This window comes from Oreochromis aureus, linkage group 11 (assembly GCF_013358895.1).
Source record: "Oreochromis aureus strain Israel breed Guangdong linkage group 11, ZZ_aureus, whole genome shotgun sequence".
Taxonomy (NCBI): Eukaryota; Metazoa; Chordata; class Actinopteri; order Cichliformes; family Cichlidae; genus Oreochromis; species Oreochromis aureus.
The window spans coordinates 35,774,564-35,801,022 of NC_052952.1; the positions used below are offsets into that span (position 1 = coordinate 35,774,564).

General features: G+C 39.7%; 2 protein-coding genes and 1 long non-coding RNA gene across 4 annotated transcripts; all 3 read left to right on the forward strand.

Annotated features, from left to right (window-relative positions):
- The first annotated feature begins 461 nt into the window (after window positions 1-461).
- LOC116331556 (ETS1-related protein) lies at window positions 462-4,957 on the forward strand. 2 transcript variants are annotated; one of them, XM_031754284.2, is made up of 8 exons: window positions 462-570; window positions 873-954; window positions 2,217-2,348; window positions 2,441-2,509; window positions 2,819-2,968; window positions 3,059-3,292; window positions 3,403-3,521; window positions 4,095-4,957. In XM_031754284.2, exons 1-8 carry the CDS (start codon window positions 514-516, stop codon window positions 4,371-4,373), a joined length of 1,122 nt encoding a protein of 373 aa, XP_031610144.1. In that variant the 5' UTR covers window positions 462-513; the 3' UTR covers window positions 4,374-4,957. The 2 variants fall into 2 exon arrangements, with proteins under 2 accessions (XP_031610144.1, XP_031610145.1); XM_031754285.2 differs by having other exon boundaries at window positions 2,250-2,348.
- A 2,814-nt stretch (window positions 4,958-7,771) lies between these two features.
- Window positions 7,772-10,679, forward strand: LOC116331564. Its single transcript, XR_004200301.2, has 3 exons — window positions 7,772-8,115; window positions 9,881-9,922; window positions 9,997-10,679. It is a non-coding gene; the product is annotated as an uncharacterized LOC116331564 (long non-coding RNA).
- A 2,953-nt stretch (window positions 10,680-13,632) lies between these two features.
- On the forward strand, window positions 13,633-25,777 carry LOC116331548 (apoptosis-associated speck-like protein containing a CARD). The gene is made up of 9 exons (XM_031754272.2): window positions 13,633-13,998; window positions 15,519-15,563; window positions 16,650-16,697; window positions 17,487-17,746; window positions 18,192-18,214; window positions 19,889-19,992; window positions 20,965-21,009; window positions 21,742-21,789; window positions 24,511-25,777. The coding sequence occupies exons 1-9, from the start codon at window positions 13,749-13,751 to the stop codon at window positions 24,768-24,770; spliced, it is 1,083 nt and encodes a 360-aa protein (XP_031610132.1). The 5' UTR covers window positions 13,633-13,748; the 3' UTR covers window positions 24,771-25,777.
- The last annotated feature ends 682 nt before the right edge of the window (window positions 25,778-26,459 follow it).

The following is a 26,459-nucleotide window of genomic DNA, read 5'->3' on the forward strand; positions in this document are numbered from 1 at the left end:
ATAACAAAGGGAATAAGAACGATGGTAACATTGTCAGTGTCTGTGTATGTTCTCAGTCCAAGTGGCATGGAAAGAAAGAAAATGGACTTCTGTACTTTAACTTCAATAATGGACTATTTTTGAATTCCAAATGTTGGTCTTTATGAATACTATAGTTTCAGCGTGTTATCTTACCCCCCGTTTGTCCAGATGAGAACTTGTAAATCTTGAAGTTCTGTGTAGTTAATAAATAAATTGTTCTTCTTGGAATAAGCTACATTCGCGTGTCTGTTACCTGAGACGCTTTTATGAATGAAGGTTTGATTGACTTGTTGCTGAGGGGGGAGGGAAAGGGGGGTCGGGGGTGGGGGGTGTTAAACAAACCTCAGTGCAGCAGGTCACGACGCACCGCGGGCACGCGCCCCGCCCACTTCTTTTCGCTGAGCTTATAACGGGACGCGGCCGACCGCAGAGTGACCACTCCACGCTGCTGCAGCCGGTACAAGTGTGAAAGAGAAGCTGTGAAAGAGCCACATGTACTGGGACACTTCGACCAAAGCAGGAGACAGAAACGCCGACTCCAAAGTAAAGGTAGGCTCGGTCATTTAAACTAAAATATATTTTAACACGACACAAAATGAGCAGCAAGTGTCGTTCATCCACAACGACCAGTTTAAAGCGTGAACTGTGCTGTAAGGATGGACGTCAGCTGACAGAAAACTGCAGGATTCTTTGCTTTTCCGACTTTTTATAAATTTATTTATTCCCTAATTATTCATCGAGATAAACACCAGTGGGAAACGTTATAGCCCCACTCGTGTGATTCTAAACTGCGTTTGTAAGTTTGAATTCATTCCCAGTGATGACAAAAAGTTGTAATCATATGACCGCAGATGGAGGTTTGCCAGAGCGGATACTACACAGAAGACTTCAGGACGCAGGAAGTGCCAGCTGGTTTCGACTTTGCATCTTATGGTGAGTTTAGAGGATCCCTCTGATGTTGCTTCATCGTGGCTTTCCTGCTGATCCTGGTGCACGGGGCTGAAACTCTCAGACACATCAGACACAGGGTTTTTTTTTTTTTTTTTTTTAATGTTTGTGCGATCTGTTTCCTCTGAAGCCGAGCAGCTGAAGGACAGAGGAAACATGTTCGCAGACAGTGTCATCACATCTGTCAGAGCTTTCTCTGCGAGTCCTTGACACGCCTGTGATTATGTGTGTGTGAAATAGTCTGAATGGGCTGAGACCTGCAAAGACAGAGAGACGAAGGGTGGTCAGGTTAAAGACGGTCTCTGTGTTGCACTCCCCTCTCTGTCTTTCCTAATCCTTTCCTCCAGACTTCCTCCTCCAACAGATTTAGAGCCCTCGCCCCCCACTCCCCATCCCTCCATCACTACTCTGTCACACTCCCTCCGCCGGGGTTTCCTCCCCCTCCCTGCCTTGTTTCCTCCAAGCTGCCTCCATCCATAGAACTGAAAAAACCTGGGGGGCATTTTTTTCTTTTTTTCTCATGTCCCGTCAAGATTTCAGCCCAACTGTAAAATCTAACTTATAGATTTCCCCCACAATTCTTCTCTCCATGAGTTTTTCTGCAGACCTGAGCTTTGATTAACCTCCTTCTTAAAGCACCACACCGGCATTTTAGCATAGTCTTTCATATTTACAGCAAACTATACATTCATAGCAGATTTTAAGTTCATGTTTTGTATTTGTTTGTCTTAATATAATCATAAAATAAGCTTAAGTCATAAGAAAAAAAATCCACCTTAAAAACAAACATAATTTAAACATTTGCAAAAGAACATAAAGTCACGGACCACCTTAGTTTATCAGGAATTAAGCGTTTTGCAAATAGGCCCTGCTTACACAGATCTAAGTACAGTGAGTTTGACAAGAAAAACTTTGTTTTACAAAGTTACAAAAAAGTATTTCAACCCTTTACTAAATTAAAAAGTGTAGTTTTAATTACGTAGCCTAATATTACATAGGTTTATCCTCATTGTGTGCTCATTATAGCAAATCTTATACAGATATGATGTATAAGATGCCCCCTAGACACAAAGAACAGTGTCATCCTGTGCTGCAAAAAAACTGCTGTGAAATTAATTAGTTTAAGGTTTACACGATTAAACAGGTAACCCTGTATCGGTCTGGTGCTTTAAAAAGAGCTGTGCTTCCATCCAGTCTTCACCATCCTTCACTGACTCCATCTGTCTGTATTATTGTTGAACCTCCAGACTACCCTGGTGAAGACCTGTCTTTTCTGTTAGACAGTAAAGCGCCCGGACAGCAGCAGCAGCAGCAGCAGTACGCGGCAGACAGCAGCTACCCGGAGCCGCCAAAAGCTTCCCATCCTTATGACACCAAAGGTAAAAAGAAAAACGTGTTTTGGTATACTTTGCTTGTTTATTAAAGTCAAGTGTTTTTGACTTATCTTGTATTTTTGCTCTTTTACCCTCAGTAAGTGACGCTGCCCTCTTCAGCCTGGATGTATACCAGGAGTTCAACTGGTGGGCCTCGTATCCACAAGGTGAGGTTCTCACATTCACTGATGCTACATGTAAAATAACTCTAAAGGAGACCTATAGTGTTCATATGTTTTATTCGGGAACACCAGAGTGTTGCTTTTTGAGTCGCTACTTTTTAAAAACAGATATTTGTGTATCCCCTCTCTGTGACATCACACAGAGCCGTGAGTAGAAAAAATCTTCTGAAACTGAGCTTCCAGAGCAGAGTAAAGCCCGAGCTCACAGGGCTTATTTGTGCATACACTGACCTCATTTTAAGTTGTCTTTAAGGGAATTGTGTTTGTGACTAACTCTCTCCTTCTGGTGCACAGATGGACTGGCAGTGGACCAGTCACAAACTGGATACCAGGAGTCTCCTCAGACATACCAGAACTTGGTGTCCCAGACCGGACAGTTCAGCCCTGCCGTGGAAGGCAGCCACAGCCCCTTCCTCACAGGAACGGGATCAAACTCAGTACAAAGTAAGACATTTCACTTGTGGGTTCAAACCAAACACTTTTCCAGTGACCTGATTTTTGTAGTTAAGCGTGTGATTCTTCTGTTTGGTGCAGGCGAAACAGATCAGAGCTACTCAGATGCACAGAGACAGTCCTCGTGCTTTTGGTCTGAATATCAGTCCCCCAACTTCGCTGCCCCTCCATCACACCCATCTATGGCCTCATGTCCCTCAAACCCCGGCCTCCAGTCCTCAGAGCAGTACTGCCCCCGTGTGGTGAAACGAAAAAACGCCCCTCCACACAGGCTGGACAGGGAGGGGCAGATGACAGGAATGTCGGCTTATCCAGGTTAGAGTTTGCTTCTTTTTCTTTTTGTGTAATGTGAAACATAGATTACACATTACAGCGCCAGCTACTTACTTTGACCTCATTAATTTATCTACAAACTCTTCATTCAGGTTCTGGTCCAATCCAGCTGTGGCAATTTTTACTGGAGCTTCTGCTGGACTCTGCCTGCCGCACTTTCATCTCCTGGACTGGAGACGGATGGGAGTTCAAGATGTCTGACCCCACAGAGGTAAGAATCCTGTTTTAGACAAAGCCACTGTTGAGCACTACATGGAACCGATAAAAGGTTATTTCTTAGCTACTTCACAAAACTTTCCATTTGAGTGTGTCTTTGTACTTTGGAGGGAAACGTTGATCACATTTTAGAAAGTTGAGTTGGGAATCACTTGTTTTCTTAAAAATGGAACCGCTGGTGTTGAAACTTTGTACCATTTAACTGAGCAATGACTGGATGGGGGCCCCTGTTCATATTACCTGCAGTGCTGATACTGCTCATCCTGGTACTTATAGAGCCAGATTGACAGGGGGCAGAAACGAGCATTGCACAGCTTTACTGAAAGGTGTTAAGATTCATTTATGTCGGAATAAATCATAGAAGACAGAATCTGCTCATATTACTGCTTTACACAAATATTTAACGCAATTGAATAAACACTTGGATTCTTCTGTTTTTAGAAGCACTTAAATAAATCATCTTACTTATTATAAACTTTAACAGATTTTTTTATTAGTACATTTACTTAATTACATTATTCATTTCTATTGTATTTTTCTGAGCATGTGTTTGCTGGTGATCCCGCAGGTGGCGAAGCGCTGGGGTCAGTGCAAGAACAAACCAAAGATGAACTACGAGAAGCTGAGCCGTGGCCTGCGTTACTACTACCACAAAAACATCATCCATAAGACGGCGGGCAAGCGCTACGTCTACCGCTTCGTCTGTGACATGCAGGGCATGCTGGGAAAGTCGGCACAGGAGGTCCTGAGCAGTATGAACGTTTTACCCACAAACACAGAGTCCTGGCAGTGCTCTGGGGTATCGACAGCCTCTGACCACAGCAGTGAAACGTGGGTTTCACAGTAGGGGGCCGACCCCAGGAGCCTCCGTGCTGCTGGCTGACAGACCTGAACGTTTTGAGTACTTCAGCCTTCGAAGTGAACTCTGCTTCCTCAAGCCTCGTGGAAGAGGATGAACTTGTTGTAGGCAGTTTACAGATGCTGCATTTCAGGTAATAATAATTAAAAGTATATAGATCCATAGTGCAGCCAATATTTAATGACATCATATCATTTTTTCTTAAATGTTAAAAATAGCTACTTGACCTCAGGCTGTTTTAAGTGCAGCACAGACACCAGCCAGGGGTATTTTAAGCACTCGGGTTACTTTTACTTTTGTCCTCTGGGGTTGTTATGTTTGATAGTTTGTTTGTTTTTTTTCTAAAGAAAGAATAGATTTGTAAATAGTAGAGTATGTAGAGTTTTGTGCATTTATGTTATTATTATTATTATTTTCTAAATACAAAACTCATGTCTACCTCTGTTGATACTCTGAATAACAAACTGGCGGTTTTCAGGCACTTGCTGTGAAGGTTTCAGTGACGTATGATGGTTGTCTGATGTAAATAAACTGTATATAAACGTGTTGAATTAAAGTCTTCTTTTATAAAATTAGACTGGGGGAATTAATGATATTGCAGCTCCCCCTGGTGGACAAAGAGGGATTCATATGTCTACAACGAAGTTAAAAAAGAGAACTTTTTAAAAATTCAACAATTTTGAAAGATTTATCTTAATTATGTTTTTTCTCATTTTCAAAATCAAATCAGAATCAAATAGAATCAAATCACTTTAATTATACTTTTCAAGTTAATCTACTTTGAGCTCATTCGGATTTCTAATCTAATAATTTCAAACTGTTCAGATCTTTGATCTTTGATCAGAACTAGAGGGAGAACCCTGAATGTTTCTAAGAGCCCTCTTTTATACTCATTTGGCCATATGCATCATCACCTCCTCGCTCCCCTTCTTCTTATATGACTTGCTCTGTGAGTTCTATCCTGCTCTTTTCTCTCTGTTTGACTTTGAACTGGCGTAATTTAACAGAAAGTTCGAATCACTTCACCACAATGGTTCCTTTTGTCATCTATACACTTCATTGTAAACTATTAGTCATGACACACAGCTCTCCCCTACATAAGATTCCTTTATAAGACAACATATTACATACAAAACACAAGGAAATGTGTCTTGTGGTCATTTGTTTATTTGCTACTTGGCAATAAATCGTATACTATTGGAAAGCCTTTTTATGTCCCCCTAAATGGCGCCACGTTTGTAAGGAAAATGCATTAGATAATTATTTGATGCCCTTGTTATTGATCAAGAATGCAAATCTGACATTTATAACACCTAGTACATCTTTCATTTTACAGGACCCATGCAATTATGGGACATTTTCATCACACATGGATTAGAAAATATTCCACCATCAAAATACTAAAACACGTGTCCATGTTTGAGGGGAAAACGGACAGAACAGCTCTTTATTGTCATTGTACAACGACATTATGGCAAGTTTTTGTTGATGTTGTTGTTTTGTTTTGTTTTTGTCTTAATGAAGTCATACATTTTGTAACCGCGGTCTGGCAAGGAAGGAACAGCAAGCAGGTTCAGCGGGCATGTGGTGTGGATGTTGGCCGGACAACTCGGAGGCCAGTCAGTTAAATAGAACAACAGACCTGGAGTTGCCCTGCTCTAAACAGATGCACGGAGAGCAGCATGCTGCAGCGCCAATCACATTAGGAGACTCTCCAACAACTACAATAATATTCTAGGGAGCTTGGAAAGGAAGAGAAAGAAAGGCAGAGTCCAGACGCTTTTCTTTCCATGTTCTTTAGACTATGATGACCTGGATGACTGAGTACGGAGGACCACAAGAGCCACGCGCATCGAAATAATGGTAAATGGCCTGTATTTGTATAGCGCTTTTCTAGTACCTAAGGACCCCAAAGCGCTTTACATATCCAGTCATCCACCCATTCACACACACATTCACACACTGGCAGTGTTGGTCAAGTTACTTGAAAAAAGTAATCAGTTACTAATTACTGATTACTTCCCCCAAAAAGTAATCCCGTTACTTTACTGATTACTTATTTTCAAAAGTAATTAGTTACTTAGTTACTTAGTTACTTAGTTACTTTTTAAAACACGATTTACAACCTGAATAGGTGATAAAGCGATAGATCTTTCAGCCCAATTCTACTTTTTCTGCATAATTCATCATACAAAATGTAATCAAATGGAAAAGTCTCTTTTAAAACTTGTTTTATTAGTTTTAATCTTTTAACTTTATGCATCAAGCAAAAATTAAATTATATGCAACATTCTCTGACTGGAAGAAATTTGTTTAACATTTAAACCTATTTTCTGCACATTCCAGCACATATAAAATAAAATATTTTTTGTTTTTACACTCAGTCTTTCAAATAGATGAAAGTAAAACACAGCAGAAAATAAATAAAATCAAAGACTAGCGGTCCTGTTGCTCTATTTTCACCTGTAAAGCAGGACTGGGGTAGGCGGAGGTTTACCCTGGTGCAGGTGTGCTGCAGCGGTCAGTGGAAGAATCCGCGAGTTTCTCTGTGAATTTCACATTACGTCGTAGTACACTCGGTGCTTGCTTGGAAGTTTAGGGTTTTTTCGCTGTAAAAGAAGTTTTCTTCCCACGCATAACGGACACTAATGTTTTTGTCACTTTTATGGAATCAAACTCAAAATAAGGTCAGTACTTCCACGCTTTAAACGCTGCATGCTACACTCTGTCCCGCACTCCATATATTATGATCTGCAGACAGCTGTTGTCACTAACGTCGCGCACTCGCCACGTCACTGTCATGAGACGTTCTCAAAAAAAATCACGGTTTTAGTAACGCAGTAACGCAGCGTTCCTCACGTGAAAGTAACGGTAATCTAATTACCGTTTTGCAATAGTAATCCCTTACATTACTCGTTACTTGAAAAAAGTAATCAGATTACAGTAACGCGTTACAAGTAACGCGTTACTGCCCATCTCTGCACACTGGTGATGGCAAGCTACATTGTAGCCACAGTCACCCTGGGGCGCACTGACAGAGGCGAGAGAATAATGGCTCTTGTGGTCCTCCATAACTGAGAACCTCCACAGACATGCTACAAATGGACGAAACCCCCCAGCGGCGCTATACCATGTGGTTGTTAGGATTTATAAAAGCAAACAGACCATAAAAACTGCATAACCAATGCACAATATGAGTCGACAGATTTTACTCACACAGGCGTTGTTGGTGGATTCTTACAGCAAGTCTTACTGTACTTGAAACATGATCCCACTGCTATCGTAAGGCAGACAGAGTGTGTTCCAGATGTTTGCTGCTGTGTGTGTTCCGCTCATAGCTCTTAGAGCACCCATATTTCCCAGTCGCAGTAAATGCGTCTTTTTCCGGGTGCGCCTTCTAAAGTCATCTTCCTTAAAGTTGGACAAAAGCGTATTTTGCAGTTCAGACAGAGCTACAAGAACTTTCTGGGCCCTGAAATGTCACACAAAACTATAAAGCTTGCTTTGGTGAGCGCGCTGGAGGATTTATCAAAGGACGACTTTGAGAAGTTCTGCCACCAGCTTCTGGACCGCAGGGAAGCGCCGCGCGTCAAGCGCAACAAGGTGGAGGGTAAAAACCGCCTGCAGATCGCAGACGTGCTGGTGTCCCATTTTACCGAGGAGGGGGCTCTTCGGGTGACTGTGGACCTGCTGAAAGCGATTGGATGTAGCGACGAGGCGGAAACACTCGGTGAGATCAATGTCCAAGTTTCAGTTAGTGGTCATTTCTACATCTGGATTTACACCGAAGCGTCATCACAGTTAATCACAGGGTAAAAACTAACAACAAAGATCGATGGGTACAACAGAACCAGAAACAATACTGCAGACATTTTTAACCAACAATAAAGGGTCTCATTTATTTACTTTCACTTTTAAACTTCCTAAACTGATCGCTGCTGTCATTTGGGGCTTACCCGAATCACACAGGTGACACAAAAGGGGTGAAACCAAGCAGAGGTCTCTGACGTCAATATTTGATTATGAGAAAACAAAAACAAGAGTTAATACAGTGCCGTGGAAAAGAACTACCCCCTTCTTGATTTCTATTTTTAATGTGTCAAATCATTAAAAAATGTTAGTATTATAAAAAGATAACCAGGCTAAATACTAAATGCAGTTTTAAATAATGATTTGATTTATGAGGAAAAACCTACCTGAAGCGAAAACGAATTGTCCCTCATATCATATTAAATCACAAGTTAATTGTGAATTTAATTGAACTAGCCACACCCAGGCCTGATTACTGCCAGACCAATCAAGAAATCATTTAATAGAAGCTGTCTGACAAAGTGAAGGAAGCTAAAAGATTTAAAGAAACAGCTGAGAAACAAAGGCACTGACATCTATCAGTCTGAAAGGCTCACAAAGCCATTTCTAAGGCTTTTGGGACTCCAGTGAACCACAGTGAGAAATTATCCACACATGGAGAAAACTTAGGACAGTGCTGAACCTTTCCAGGAGTGACCAGCCTACCAAAATTACTCCAAGAGTGCATCAATGACTCATCCAGGAGGTCACAAAAAACCCCAGAACATTTTCTAAAGAACTGCAGGCCTCACCTGGCTCAGTTAAGGTCAGAGGTCATGGTTCAACAAAAAAAAGAGAGAATGAGCAAAAATGGCCTCAATAGGAGAGTCCAAGGGCAAAACCACTGGCAACCAAAAAAACAAAAAAATGAAGGCTCGTCTCACGTTTACCAAAAAACATCTGAATGATCCCCAAGACTTGTGTGAAAAACCAGTTGTATCTGGCATGAACTTAAATAGTTCAAGTTCAGACTGAGATACTTTAAACATGCGGTTCATGCTGGAAAACCTTCAAATATGGCCGAATTAAAGCAATTCTACAAAGAAGAGTGGGCGAGTTATTAGATTTATGGTGCAATAACATTTTGAATTTTTTTTATTTTCTAAATCACCCAGCGGGTCTGGTCTGCGTTAAAAAGCAGCCCTACAGTAACAAAGTGCTAAAGTTTCTTTTTGTAGCATCACACTTGAAACCAGCTTAATGCAGTAAAAACAGAGAAAACACAGAGAAATGACAGAATCTCTGAATTCTTCAACCTTTTTCTAAAGTCTGTGCGACACTCCAATGTCAGGATGTGACTCTGGACATGTGCTAACTTGCTGCTCAACAGTCAGATTTAGTTCCATGGAAATTACATAACAATGGAGAGTCTGGCTCTGCAGCTTGATAGTACAACGTTCCAGATTTGTTTTGTTTTTTTGAAGGGGCAGCCAACAGGGCAGCTGTAACAGCGAAATGATAAAACATATGCAACACTGATATTTTAAAACTCCAATTGTCAGAGTTTATTTTCATTCTGAAACTAAAACTTTCCTGTTACACCGCTAACATGGAGGCTAACATGGAGGCTAACATGGAGGCTAACATGGAGGCTAACATGGAGGCTAACGTGGTGGCTAACATTTTGATTCATTTGTGTTTTTCAGTCACAGAAGCCGGTGGAGGAAATTAGACATCTCACCTGGACAGTGAGTTGATCTTTCTGTTAACTTGTTCATATAAACAACTATATGCTATCTATGATTTCTTTTATGTTTTGCAGGTGAAAGACTTCACAGCAGCTGGAAAACTCTGTGTGAAAGGCTCTAGTATTCACACACAAGCTCCAACTACAGATTTATTTCAAAACAATTGACTTTATAACTGTTGTGTCATTAAAGTTTTAATCCTAAAGAATTTCATAAAATAAATAAAATCATTTCAGAGAAACTAAAAAGATTTCATTGCGGTTCAACCGGTTCTCCTTTTAGTCATAGCTCAATGTTTTCAGTTTTTATTGTAGCCAAACTGGATCATCCATCAGTTCAGAGGTAACCTATCATAACATTCTACACTCTTATCACGCATGCAGACTTGGAAGCTTTCCCAAACCCTGCTTTGAGCCAGTATACGCTTCAAAATCCACAGTGGACTACCTCAGAGGTTTTAAGTTGAAGGTTTAACCTTGTCTCTCACTTCCCCGAGCCAAACATTGTAGAAAATCTGTTCCAAACAAAGCCACACGCAAGATGGACCAAGAATCAGAAACAGAAGAACGCAGAAGGAAGAAATCCACAAAACAAGAACTAAAAGAGACTCAACTGCTATAAAAAGGCCTTACACTGCTGTGATACTAAAGTGGGGCTTGTAAGAACTGTGGGGTCCCTAAACATCTACTTTGGACCCTTTTTATTATTTTAAAACTGTAAAAGATGGAAATAAAGTATTCTTGCTCAGAACAGTCAAGAAATGTGTCAAGTTTATGCCTTTTGAAAACCACATCGTCTTTTACTCTCCTAGCTGTTCACACTAACTGAAACATGGAGCTCAGAGGAGGCTCAAACGTTAGCACATCAGTGTTAATATGCTGTTATGCTTTTTTACATTTAGGATATTATTATTGTTTGATGAAAGTTTGTGTTTTTAATGAAGAACATGTTCTGTAATACTAACAGTTAAATTTACAGTTTAAGTTAAATAACCAAGGTTTATGTCATAATATACAAAAAGAAAAAAAAAACAGAAGCATCGTCCTACTATCATGCCTCACTTCACCTTTAAAATGATGTTCATCCTCTGCTACTTTGTATGGAAACTCAAAAGCAACTGTCATAGAAATATAAAAACAATGTGAAGGGATTTTATGGCCTGAACAGGCCCGCTGTGGTTTTACCTGCAGAGGTGTTTCTAGTGTCGGACTTTTGCGATTTGGCCGTCGATTTGAGTTTATTTGTCATTTTTTAGTTGCCAGTTTTGCCTCTTTGTCTATTTTTCCACCTGGGCACTCTTATTGTTACTTTTCCACATCTGTTTATATAATTTAACTATATTGTGTAAATTAATAAACTAATCTGCAAAGCTGGAAGCATCACTGGTCAGAATTTGGAGGCGATTTAGTCGGTGAGGGTCAAAGGTCACTGAACAAACAGATAAGCTGCTCTCCATCATGGACGACCCATCACTCCCACTCCACACTTCTCCCTCAGACCTTTCAGCCTCACTGCCATAAAGAACACCTCGGGGAATCATTCCTACTGATCTTTAGTTATATCTGTACAATAAGGCTTCAGTCTGTCACAGGTGAACATACCTGTGAGGTACAAGATCCCAAACATATTTTCTATTATACCTTCATCCAACCGTTTTTCTTACCTTTAAAGTGTACATATCACTTATTAATGCCATTTGCACTTCTCTCTCTTACACAATGTCAGGGTTGCTTTTACTGTTTTTAACTAACTTTGTTTTTATTTTTCTTAGTTTTTTATCACTGTTGCAAATATAAATTCCTGCATTAACTCATTGTATAACGCCCTGACTGGGGGCCTGTGGCACTTTTATTTTAACTGTGACTGAGACTGTACTATTTTTACATCCATCCATTAAAATAAAGCACATCCATGCATTACATGCATTCTGCTTTTTTCTGCAAGCAGAAACACGTTTCACTGCACCCTGCTCTCTGGAACACTAAAAGTAAAAATGATCTGGTCTGGCATTATTGTTTCATGATGTGGTTCTGCTTTGTTCTTGTGCAGTTTACATTTTCCTTATGGATATAAACTTTAGCTTTGAAAATATTTGCATTCATTAAAGACTCCAGTGATTTTCTGAAAGGTTTTATATGCTGGGAAATACATTACTTATACATCCTGACCTTGCTCCCTGTCAGTTACTGAGTAGTTTGTCGGTGCAGCAGTTTAAATTATGTTTAGCAAGCAAAGCAAACAGCATGGTGAGTTTATCTCAAGTGAGTTACCACTCAAGCAGTGGTATCACTGACTTGTGAATCGAAGCCCCAAAAGATGAAAGTTGTTTGTGTTTCTCTAAAGGAATGAAATGTTAGCTCTCATATGTTGAAAATATGCTATTATACTGTAATAGATGGATGTGATCTATAAGGTGGTCGGCTGGAAATGAGCGATGAACGAGGAATTGCATAACTGTAACTGTGCTTGTTACACTGTGACCCATCCAGTGACCCCGTGAGGATCTACGGTTAGTGGGCTTCTCTGGTTTGTTCCATGCTGACAGACATCACAGGTTTCCTTATGTTACTTTAGAAAGGCTGAATCTGTTTTGGGCTTGTGGTGGTGCAGTTAAAGAAGACTGTGTGAGTTTGTAGCTTAAGCTTAGATAAAAGTGTCCGTTCCCAGGCTCGTGACTGTGGTTGTTGCCCATGTAAAGAGTGAAATGATGCTACTCAGTAGCGGTTTTAGATACGGGCAACACGGGCGGTTGCCCGGGGTGGCATCGTGGTGGGGGGCGGCATCACAGGCATCGGCAAAAAAAAAACTTGCTCGTACTCATGCTCCCCTGACGTCATGCCAGCGCATATTGGGAATGGCATAGGCACCGATCGGTTTTCTATCGCCCATTGGCTGGGAGTAAGGGCGCCCTCCGTTTGCGAGGTGCGCCTGCTGCTTATGGCACAGGGAGGAGAGGGCGGGCGGCGGGGATTCTCTGGCTGGCTGGAGCAGCATCTAATAACCAACTTGCAAAATAAAACAAAATAAAAACAAACCAACAAACACGAAAACACCAGACATGATACAGACTTATAATTTGCACCGATGTTTTTTCGAAATTCTATACGCGAAAAGTGAGCGCAAGAGCCCTCGGTGCACCTGCACGCTGCTGAAGTCAAAGTAAACTTTATTGTCATCTCCGCTACATACAGTCCAGTATATAGAGAGACGAGACGACGAGGCTCCAGTTACAGCAGTGCAAGTAAACAAACAATAAATATAAGAAGAGTAAGAAAATGAATATACACTTTAGGACTCGGGGTAAAGGGATCAATAACAATTTAAAATTTACAGTTTGATGATTTAAAGTCTCACACACAACCCGTCGAAAGGGGAGGGGGGCCGGCTGCTGTGTTCGCCCAGGGCGCCAAACAGGCTAGGACCGCCACTGATGCTACTGATATTATTAATCATAATTATATTAGTTTTGCACTTACACTGCTAGTGTGTGTGAGAGAGAATCAGAGATGCTGTGCTTGCTCCGAAGCAACTTGACAATAACAAAATAAATACAAATAAATGAAATATCTGCCCTGTGATACATCACAGAACTGTTAGGCCTGTGAAATGACTGCACTCTGAAATAATCTGTAAAAGCTGTGAAACAGACTGAGCTATTATAAAGAGTACTTCTACTTCTGTTTCCGAAGGCATTTGAATGCACCGTTTTTTTCTCTCTTACCGCAGTTCCGAATTACTCAAAACAGCTTTACATAACTACTCTGATACCACACCGGAAAGCAACAGCAGTTACAATCAGAGGTGCAGTTTTGGATCTCGGTGAAGAATGGCCAAAACTATCAAATCCGCTGTGGCAGAGGCTCTGGAGGACTTGAAAAAGGAAGACTTTGAGAAGTTCTGCCACCAGCTTCTGGACCGCAGACAACAGCCGCGCGTAAAACGCAACAAGGTGGAGGACAAAAGCCGTCTGCAGGTCACAGACGCGCTGGTGTCTACTTTTACTGAGGAGGGGGCTCTGACCGTGGCTCTCGAGATCCTGAAACAGATCGGCTGCAGCGACGAGGCCAAAGAACTTGGTAAGATCAACGACTGTGATTCTGCATCGATAAAGCCTAAAACCTGCACAGACGGAGGTCAGGGTTTAATGATGGCTGAGTGGGACGCTGCATGCAGCAGAGCGAAAACTTAACGGCCGATCGAGTAATAATGAGTAAATTGACGGGGATGATGAGGGATCCGCACATTTATACAGTAAATGAACTTTGAAACTGAATTAAAAGAAAACAGCCAGTTTCACTTTAATTTTTCTTATCTGACCAGAGCCTCTCGGTTGTTTTTCAGCGTTTATTTAATAACAGCACTCTTCCATACGTGTCCGAGCACGTTTTACTGCAGACTAAAAGTGAAGTTTAGGTCGCGACCGAGCGTAATTACAGCAGCTACTGTATGCGCCGTTCGCGTGCAACATTTACAAATATGTACAAGGAAACTTTGTGCCGAAGCTACACCCTTACAGAAGGACTGCAACATATTTTCATCGTGTGACTGTGTTGGTGTCATTAACGCTACCAGAATGGGGAGATAATTCTGGCATAAGTTCCGCATTTATCGGCTGCCAGACCCTGGAAATGACAGACCTCTCTAGCTATGATGTAGATCAGGCACTGGCACCACGCGCGTGCGCACAGATGAGCTTTACCAGGGGGTTTGACATGAAAAGGAGGGAAAGAGAATGAGCGATTGGCGGTGTCAAAGTAGGTATCCCCGACAGAATTCGTCTCCCCTGCGTCGGGACCACACGCTGGGCTGTCCAATCCACGGACAACCAGTATCCCACATTCTTGATTTTTAGTTCACAAACACTTCTTATAACGACTAACTACTCTTGACATTTTGGATATTTTATACACTAAAGTTACAGGAGGATAAAAAGAATTATCAGGCAAAATGTCCTTCGTTTGTTAAAATAATCTGGTCCGATACCACGTGAGAGCAATAAATATATAATTTTCTATTGTAAGTCTCAAACTGAATGGTAATGTAACGAGACTCTTTTTCACTTTTTCACAAAACTAAAACATCACTACTTCCACGTCTGTCTGTAATGGAGGCAGAGTAAACTGGATCCACACTCCGTGCCCAGCCTATGCTGGCGACAAGGGGGAACACATTTTGTGGGGGATACCTACTTTGGCACAACAGCTGTCACAGTGCGCTGAAAAACCCATGCATTCTAAAGGAAGAGATTAAAAAAGAGGGAGACAGAGAGAGATAAGTGGTAAAGTACCTAAAAAAGGCGCAGGCTCATCAGACGTTCAGCTCCATAGCTCCAGTCCCACGATAAGTCTGGATTCGACTTCTTGAGTAATAATAATCTTATAAAATGATAGCTCTGATTTAGCTGAGGGCTACGTCATTCCTCTGTATAGATGTGGAACTGAAGCTATAATACGTGAAGGCTGTGAGACTCACTTGTTCCTCAAAGCCTGTAACATTACACTCATGTATGATATTTTAATATTACTGTTCGTCTCTGTGTGATCCACTGAAACACCATCACAGGGATCAGACTCTAACACTGTCTTCATTTTTGCAGAGGAAGCTACAGGTGGAAAATCCTCAAAACCTGCTCCTACTGACCGTGAGTTTCTGCGCTGCTTTACCTTTCTGACGATGGGACGAGACTGATTTGCTATTTTCCTTTCTTCTTTACCGACATTTCACACTACAGACCAGTGCTACTTTTGACAGTAACGTTTGATTTAGTTTTAATCATAATTTTTGTCTTAATTCTTTTAGCTTTAGTTGACTAAATATCGGAAGATTATCGTGGACTAATTCTAAAGCTAATTCGGTTGATTAAACTCTATAAAGGTTTTCTGTGCTCTTACTTTTCAAATGCGAAATGTGTCCATATGTCTTCTCTTCTCTTCCAAGCGGCGACATTTTGTCCTGTTTTCACGGGAAACGGGGAGCGTGGACGCTTTCTCTGCCCCTCCCATTCTGATTATTGGTGGCAGATCAAATTGTGCATAAAAGGGGGGCGACTTACTGGATCGCTCCTCCCGCCTCTACACACCATTAATTCTCAATGATTTCTCGTCTCCCCACATTTTGTTCCCGTTGTTATTTCCTTGAGTATCTGTAAATTTAACCAGTTGTTTTCCTCTTGCATACGTTTTTATTTAACTCAGTGTGTTTAAATGTGCAACAACAAAAACAAAAGCGTTAAAGGTTCTTACACTCGATCCAAGAAATGAAGAAACGCAACCATGACCTGATCCTACAGTGTTTCATAAACACATCACTGGTCCACGTCGTTACGCTGTGCCTGCATAATCATTTTTACTCTTTTTATCTTGAAAGTGCACAAAATTCAACCTGTTTGCTATGAAACAATTTTACACAGTTTGGGTCTGAAGGCAGTTTACACACATGTATCTCCACTGGAGCCAGACAGTACTAACCTAAAGAAGAGAACTTCGTTTTTTTTAATGATTTCTGGTACATAAACGCATCATTTAAGTTTTTCAACCAATTAGAAACAAATGAGGGGAACTTTATTTTACGACATTTTTAAAGCATTTTAAAACTGCGAGTAGCCTTTTATCCTGTGAATAGAAGGGAGTTATTTATTCTATCAGTCCAAAACATGATCACATAATTATACTATTAAAGATTGTTATTATAATAATCAACATACTTTTTTTCTCTCTGCATGTTTCAGCCTCGAGTGAGTCAGCTGGAGGAGCTGGTGGAAGTAAAGCAGCAGGCGGTAGGTGAAGACCTCGCCTGTAACTGATCCTGACTTAAACTATAACTTAGGACTTGGTCACGCGTAAAAAACAAAAACATGTCCGCTGGATTCACAGAAATTAAGTGTTTGATATTTTGGTGACATGTGCCTTGTTGTGTTCCTACACCCTAACATATGTTTAAATAGCATTAATTAGATTATATTAGCTGAAAGAGAAGCACGAGGATCAAAGTTTGAAACCTTCAGCCTACCATCAAATCTAAGGCTAGTGCGCCCTAGATTACCATGAGATTACCATCCTCTGGTGATTAATAATCGAACAGGACCGCCTACCATGTGTTTCTCTTCAGGTTTAAATCGTTTGGATGTTTGGAGGCTCGCAGTGACGAAATAATAACTCTACCAAAATGCGTTAAAGCAAAAGTAACGAGCTGGTTTAGAAAATGCAAGAAGTAGAAATTACAGATATTTGTTAATAAATGTAGGGATTAAAAGTCAAAATACATTTGTATTTGTACTTCGTTACTTCTGACCTTTGTGCCTGTGGCCTTGAAACTGCCAAGCAGATTCTCATGCAGCTCCTCATTTCTTTATAATAAAAGAGAAGACTGCAACATTAACTTGACACAATAATCTTTCAATGTCTGCATGAAAAAGGGAAAGATATCATTTATGTTCTATTTAAATAGTCGATCAAAAGGAAATAATGTGTTTAACATGTAATGAATTTTAATTAAAGTGAATACAAACTTCAGATGAAAAACAACCCTAAATTTTTATTGTATTTCTTTCCCTTTTTTTCTCCAGGGAAGCACTTTGTGGACAAACACAAAGTCCAGCTGATCAAGCGAGTGAGCAACATCGCACCCATTTTGGATGAGCTCCAAGACAATGAAGTTATCAACCAAGAACAATATGCCAGAATTAGAGCTCTGTCTACCGCTCAGGACAAGATGAGGGAGCTCTACAGTGGTCCCCTGCAAGCCAGTGCAGCCTGCAAAGACATCTTCTATAAAATCCTTTTGGCAAATGAGAAATTTCTCGTTAATGAGCTCCGTGAACAGGATTAAATGTGTTGAAAAAACAGTTTTTAGACCAAATACACATGATCTACCTGAACATAACACGTTTACATTAGAAAGGTAGAGATGTCTTTTCTTTTTTCTTTCTTTTTTCTTTTTCTTCGTTTTTAAATGTCATCATCTTATTGTAACTTGAAACATAATGATAGAGATTTTCTATCCTTAAAAAAATAAACCAAAATTAAACTCTCACTTTTTTCTTGTCCTAACAATCAATTTTGATCATTACCTAAAACGTTTTATAATTTGACCTTTGACATAAAATCTTCATTTTTATCAAATGATTTATTAAAATAATAATGCAGTGTACATTATGGAGGGACGGGGGAGGCAGAAAGGCAGAAAATCAGAATATTCATTCAGAAATATAGTGGTAAAACATTGGGAACAATTTCTGCACAAGATTTTAAATGATGCTTTTACCTCCTAGGACCTGGCGTCCACACGTTTTGGGTAGACCACACCACTAAATTTTGCTCTACAAGGGCCTGATATCCACTTGCGGGGACATTATACTGCCACCGTTCTATCGAAATTTAAAACGAATGTCCTCTTATGTGATTATCGGGCCATTGTAGAGCAAAATTAGGTAAAAAGATAATTCTTTGTTTTCACATTCATCATGTCCCGATCAAGCGTTCGGGTCTTAGGAGGTTACATGACTTTGTGGCTAAACAAATATGTAAACACTTTCAACTCCTTAATCTGCGAAGATTTGAGCATCGAACTTCACCCAAAGTAGGATACCGGGGATAGTTGTAACGTGGGTCAGTTGTAACACTTCCAATTTCTCCAATCAGGGCTAAGTTTCAAATGATGTGATTCATCCTGTGCATGCCCAATTCAGTTCTGCTATCACATGTGAAAAATCAGCACATTTTGTCAAACACAGACAATTTAACACACAAAAAAAGTAATTTGTACGCCAAAAAGTAAGTTTTTCTACTTTATTTCAATTTCTAATAGCATTATCTGCTTTGCAGTTAAACTCATCAATCTTAAATTATGTTATTTGTATGTCTATGGGGATATATTCTGTGTAGGTCTTTAGTGCTAATGTTTTAGCCGTTGGCTGTAATGTTTGCTAGTTCATGGCTATAGGAGTCTGGGTCAGTTGTAACAGCAACAGTCTGGGTTAGTTGTAACAATAATGTAAATGTTACAACTTACCACATTATTACTTTAACTTATATTAAACAAGTTGGGGCAACGACATCAGCAGAGAGAGGTTCACTGGTCACCTTTGTATATGCGGTTAATGCCATTGGCAACACAATTCCTCCACTGTTTGTGTTCCCACACATACATTATGCAGACCACTGTGTCAGAGATGGACCAGTAGGAAGTACTGGTAGTGGAAATAAATCAGGATGGGTGCAAGAAACAGATTTCCTCATCTTTCTGAAGCACTTTGCAAACCACACCAAGGTAAGCCATGATAAAAAGTAATGGAATTGCGATGCTGGTGCACAACTACATTTTTTCAGCTTCATTGTTATGTTCAAAATTGGTGCAAGAGTTGTAGGTTATAATGCCCACTGAGCCAATGAGGCCAAACTCAAGGAAGACCAACCAAAATTAATGAAATATTCAGTTGCAGAAAATTCCATCATTTGTCTTTTTTGGGGGGTTGGAATATGTTCAAAAGCTAGATTTCTGCATTCTGTCACACACACACAGCTACATAAATGGCTCTAAGTGCATTCATGTGTTGAATAAACAAAGATTACATGTTAATGTTTTGTTAGTACCTTTATTTCATGGTGTTACATTTCACCCCAGGATATGTTACAACTAACCCAGACTATGGGGTTAATTGTAACATTTCACTCTTTGTGTTTGAGACCATACCATGCAATGGGTAATTGTGCTGCAGAGAAAATAGCTGCACTATTTAATAGCAGAGACATGTAAATACTTTGCATTAAATTTTGAATCCACTACCTTAAAAGAGCTCCAATTTACAGACAGAAATGTCAAAAATGTTACAATTCCCGGTCTCCCCTACCTAAAAAATGAAACACTGAATGAATCACTCTTTGGCACAACATATGGTCTGAAATCACGCCGCCATCTGCTTCTAGACTGCAGAGAAAACGTGAAAAGTGCGCGCGTAATGTAAAAAAGAGGAAGTAGAAGGGAAAAGCCGGCTGCAGGTCACAGACTTTTACCGCGGAGGAGGCGCTTCGGTGGTTCTGGAGATCCTGAAACAGATCGACAGCAGCGCAGAGGTAAGAATCTCTGATTAGTTTCATATCTTAAACCCGGCACAAACCGCTGCGGTAGCTCGGTGATAGGATTTGAAGACTGAGTGTTAGATTATTGTATCGTACAGAGCGAAACCTAACGGCTGATCGCCTAATAATGAGCAACTACTGGAAGGACCGCTGACGTATCCGCACATCTATACAACAAATAAAGTTTAAAACTTAAGCAAAAATGTTTTTAAAAAACCCCCAAAACGAAATAAACAAAAAACTTCCCGCTCGTCTTTGCTCTTTTTTCAGTTTCACTTTCGTTCTTCAGAGCCTCTCGATTTTACCCCCCAGTCCCCGTTTATAACAGCTAACAGTCCATACACTGTCCGAGAACATTTTACTCCCCAATCGCAGTGTTAAAACGCAGTTAGGCGACCTTGTGCGAGTTGCCTACAACATATTTCCACGACGGTGTTTCAGCTTAACGGGTTAGATTTGTCCCCAGTGTGATTCCACAGTGTTCCAGATGTTGCTTCCGCAGATTGATCATTTTCACCGCCTCTGACTGCAGATGTCATGCGGTTTGACAGGATTAAAGACCTCGGATGAAGAAAAACGTTGTGGAATAAGGTGCAGGTTTATGAGAGAGAGAAAGCTAAATAATAAAAATATAAAATTAAAAAGCGTATGTCTCAGCGGCTAAGAAGTTCAGCTCCACAACTCCAGTTTCACATTACAAATCAAAGTCTTGACTTCTTGTGTAATAACAATCATATAAAATGTCCTGATCGCGCTGATGGAGCTGCTGGCTGCTTCATTCTTCTGTATAAATGTGGAGCTGAAGCCATTATACGTGCAGGCTGAGGGTCACTGGGTTTAACCTCCAATAGTTCTTTAATGCCTGTAACATTACACCCATGTATGGTATTTTAATATTACTGTTCTTAGCACCATCACACACTCATCACACATCAAACTAACACTGTGTCTTTCTCATTTCCGCAGAGAACGCTACAGGTGGACAGTCCTCAAAAAGTGGTTCTAGTGACGGTGAGTTCCGTATTGTTTATCAAAATGACATAAGCTTAAATTTTAGTCTAAATTATTGTGCCTTGTGCTTTGACTATACAACTTCGAGAGTGGAAACTTGTCTTTATTGTCCCAAAATATAAAAACAACAGAAAAAATCCGTTAAAAAACAACAACAAACAAATGCAGAGAATAACATTCTCAGTATTTAAGAAAATGGATAACATGCAAAGTTGTTGTTTTTTTGCAGATTTGCAGCTCAGTTTTTAATTTTAAAAGCTGGAAACTAATGAAAGCTGAAATGATTTATTAATCGAAGGAGGCCTCTGAATAAATATCATGGTTTCTGTCTGAAGGGGCAACATTTTCTCAGCTATTCTCACAGTTGTAATCAGCACATTGGTTACTAGGGCAGCTTGCTATTTTTATTAGCAATGTTTTATTAGCAATAGATCGAATAAAATAAAGAAAAGATAAGATAAGCTAATCCTGAAATGAGCTTATCTATGTATGTCCAGTGGAGCCAAATATTAATAACCTAAAGAAGAGCCATGATTTAGTTGGTTTTAATGTCTTCTGGTACATCAGCCCATCGTTTATTGTTTTCAACCACCTGGAAACAAATAAGGTGCACAGTTTTAAAACTGAGTAGCCCTTCATCCTGTGGACAGAAGGAAGTTGTTTATATTCTATCAGTGTAAAACATCATCATCAGTATTAATCAGTATAGTTTTTTCCCTCTGCTTGTTCCAGCCTCGAGTGGCTCAGCTGGAGCATCTGGTGGATGTACAATGGCAGACGGTAGGTGCAGCATGAAGTCCTCTCCCTGTAACTGATCCTGACTCAAACTATAACTTAGCCTGAGGTCAAGAGTAATGAAAAAAAAATGTGTGCACTGTGAGGCACAGAAATGAAAATAAGTCTTTGAGATTTTGGTGACGTGTGCTTTGTGGTGTTCCTGCAGTCTAATGTTAAAACAGCACCATTTAGATTAGCTTAGCAGAAAGAGAAGCACGAGGATACAGCATAGATGGGTGTACCCACTGTGGGTTCATGAAGTTCTACTTTGAAATCTTGACTTCACCTGCTACTGTCTGTTTGTTTCTTTTGTTCCCATATTTTGTGAGTGGAATACAAATTTATCTGTTAATACTAGTTAGCATGCTATTATTAAACAGACTGCATTCTTAATAATCAACAGAAAATCAATAATAAAACTTGATTAAAATTGGAGAAATTACTTTTTAGGTGGTCTGTTAGGATAAATTACACACAGTGAAAAACACTGTTGGTCAGAAAACAAATAATTTGTTCTGTCAAACGATGCTGTTTGTACTGAAAATGCTCCAGAGTGAACCAACACCACATTCACAGTGAAGAAGTCCAGCTCAGTGACTCAGACTCACTGTGGTGATAACAAACCGACAGCTGGCAGCTGCAGCAACTGTGAACTCTCATGTGAAGCTTCTAATAATACAAACTACACAAAAAGCCTTTGTACAGAAATTAGCTATAGAGACCAAAATGGTTGTTTTGTAGCAGCCGGTAAATGTGTTTACCTGTTTACCTTTAAAACTGAATATCTTAACATGGAGGACTGTGGAAACTGACACGTTTGACCAAAGAGGCCTTTAGTTTTTGTCAGCTCAGTCTGGGCTCTATTCTGCATGTCCAGAGGTTGCTGATCAGCTGAGGCGGCAAAGTCACACACACACATTCATCACTTAAATAAAGTGCAAACACTTTTCAGATCTTTTGGAGTTTAAACCTTTTAAAAGGTTATTTATGATATTTTATAGTAAAATGAATATAAATATAAAATGTCAAACACTTTGTGCTATCTAAAGGTTGATGTTACGGAATGATACCGTTCATGTTCACAGCATCACTGATCTTTAAATGTTTCTCGCCGTCTCCCTGATGTTCTTAATGGTTTTATTATGAGTGATACATTTGTCGATTCGGCCTACGCAGTTGGTTCTTACAATTGAGGTAGTTTGGTTAGTCAGAGGCAGGAGTGTTTCACCTGTGACCTGGTCCTTGATAACCAGTGATAACAGATGTATGAATATACCTGACCGTTAATAAACAATTCTTTTATGAGATCTGGGTCTGCTAAAAACATCCAGGCCTCAAGTCTCAAACAACCCAGGGCTAATGAGATGCCTGGAGAACATGCTTGTTCATATTCTGGCGAAAGGTTTAAAGTATTTTATCCTCTGTAATGGAAAATGTCTAAAAATAAAATAAGTATCATTTTAGCCAGCTCCTGATTTTAAAAATTCTGCACTCAGCTTTTTGGTCTCCAAAATCAATGAAATGCAGCCAGATGCTGCTCCTTTTCCATTTTTGCTTGTTTCTTCACTTTTCTCTGGTGCTCTGAGTACCTGGTCCGTACCACTACACTCGCTGTCCGCCCCCTTCCTTTATTCACATAACTGTCTGATCCTTATCTGTCCTTGCATGCCATTGGTCACATGGTGTGCCCATCAAAGCTGCTGGTTGCATGGATTCTCAGCAGGGCTGAGCGATTGAGGCTGAGGAGTCGGCTTTTGTCATTTGCTACAAAGAATAAGCTCTTTGTGTCGGCTCGTTTGTGAATGACACATCACTAAACCCTAAGTTCGGCTGTGGTGCTGCAGCATGAGGACAAAAATCCCTTAAAAATAAATCATAATAATTTCTCTTGTGAGCACAGGTGGCTTCTGTGTGAAGGTTATGATCAGCTGACCGACGCTGCTACTATTTGTGGATTTAGCCAACTGAACTCAGCAGGCTTATAAGCAGATGTTCCATGAGCTGTGATGGCTGATTTCCAATTCAATTCAATCAGTTCAATTCAATTTTATTTATATGGCACTGAATCATGACAACGATTGCCTCAGTGTGCTTTAGTATGAAGAATGAAGCTGGTGTTAAGGTGGAATTCAGTATCATTAACTTAAATTTAATTTGGTGTTTGCTGCCCTTGATGTAACCTTGACAATGAGCACCACAGTCTTTTCTGCACAATCCAAAAATAACAACTAAAGCAACCATTCCCAAAGTCAGGAGTGCTGCTGCCCACTAAAAACCCAGGACAGGTCTGGGCTGAGACAAAAATCTGTGGCGGCTCATCATGATGGGTCTGTCTGTCTAAAAAACCTGGACCCCCCAATGGCTGACTACCAAGATCGTGTGAAGTACCCTCTGAAAGTCGGCTAAAAGATGTGAATGAAGCATCCAGCAGCGAGCTAAACCAGCTCATTAGATTCTCTGTAACAAAAGAGGAAACTGCAACATTAACTTGACTCTTAGCAATTCTGTAAACACAATAATGTTTCAATGTCTGGATGAAAAAAGTGAAAGACATCATTTATGTTCTATTTTTAACATTTAATTAATTTTAATTATGAAATAATTGTGATTTTTTTTAAAAAGCATTTTGTTATGAAAGCTGAGAATAAAGTGAATAAAATCTTCACATGATGAAAACCCCTAAACTTTTATTGTCGTTTCTTTCCTCTTTTTTTTTTCCTCCAGGGAAGCACTTTGTGGACAAACACAAAGTCCAGCTGATCAAGAGAGTGAGCAACATCGCACCCATTTTGGATGAGCTCCAAGACAATGAAGTCATCAACCAAGAACAATATGACAAAATTAGAGCTCTGTCTACCTCTCAGGACAGGATGAGGGAGCTCTACAGTGGTCCCCTGAAGGCCAGTTCAGCCTGCAAAGACATCTTCTATCGAATCCTTTTGGCAAATGAGAAATTTCTCGTTGAAGACCTTTCAAAGAAGTAAATGTGTTGGAAACCCCCCCCCCCCCACATTTTTAGACCAAATGTACACGATCTACCTGAACATAACATGTTTACATTAAAAAGGTGGAGATGTCTTTTCTTTGTGGGGGTTTATAAAAAAGGCTCCAGTGCTTTAATTTAGAAAATTGTTCTGCTATGTGGTGTCTTTGCTCCTCAGTGACTCTCCTTTAATTCATCCATTTTACATGAAACACTTTGGATATTTAAAATTTTTTATTTTAAAAACGTAAATTGTATCATTTAAAAATGAATTGACGATGTCATCAGTCGTGTTTTTATCCATGACTCAAACTGTCATAAATTTGTTTTCAGATTTCATTATCTTCTATAAAGTAAAACATAATGCAAACATTTATTGTCATTAAAAATAAACCAGAATTAAACTCGAAGAATTCTTTTTGGTGAATAATTAAAAGTATTTTATAAATTGACCTTTGAAATTAATAAATAAATATAGTGAAATAAACGCAGTGTACGATGTCTGCATAAGAGTTTAAACAATGTCGTCTACTTTTTTCCAACTGGCTAAACAAATATTTAAACACTTAAAAGTCACGATCCTCCTCAATCAACTTACTTTGTAAGTAATCTGCAAAGCTTTGAGCATCAGACTTCACCTAAAGTACCTAAAATGAAATCAGGATCATTTACATGATGTTACTGGCTTTAATTACTGATTCATTAATGTGTGTATTAGCCTTTTGTTGCAGCTGCAGCTGATTTGAATTTGTTATATACTGTTAGCTGACTGTATCTATATTCAAACAGTACATATTTTTAAATTTGTATTTTTTAAAATGTAAAACAACACTCAGGACTCTCCTCTGGCATCAAGTAAAATGTCAGATTTTAAATTCTAGTGTAATGAGTATTGCACTCTGCTGTTTGCAGTAAAAAGGGTTTGAATGATGAGCCAATAATATCTACCTGAGCTTCCCAAAACAAGATATCAAACAAGGTTTAGAAATTAAACATAACTCTACTTTTCCTCAGTTCTCCTCATTCTTCTTTCAACCTGTTTTCTAGTTTTTCTAGAGGCAAAGTCATTTATTACATCATTGCAAGAAATATGATGTCCGCTCAGCGTCTCCTGTGTGATGGAAAATATCAAGTAGTTATTTATTCATTCGAGCTTGGAACTCCGTTCTGTGGATACAATGAAGTTATCATTGCTTTGGGGAATTCGGGAAGGCTCTCCATCTCTGTAGGCAGCGCATTTCCATCAGCATCAGCCTCTTGGCAAAATGCGCTTTTGTGGTTTGCACCCTGTTCTGGTCGAGTACGACGGCTTCAGTCTTCATTTGTTCACATATCTCTTTTACTGAGACCTGTGCATCTTTAAAATGCGTTGCCCCATAACTGATTACATTTTCTTTGCTTTTCTGAATGAAACAAATAAATAAAAAAATAAAATAAGATATAATATTATGCACATATATATATTTAATTTTGTTTTGATGACTGATATTGAAACAGTTTTTCTTTTTAATTAGGCTAGTGAAGTTATTGTTGGGTTTCTTATCAGCTGCACTTCTCCATGGATGGTGCTATCAGCAGCCGCCTACAGTGAGTGTGAGGTCTTGTTACTAGTTGTTGCTGGTACTGCTGTTGACGGTGCTGCAGCAGCAGTCCCTACAGCTAACATGTTGGTTAATTTGACACATTTTGC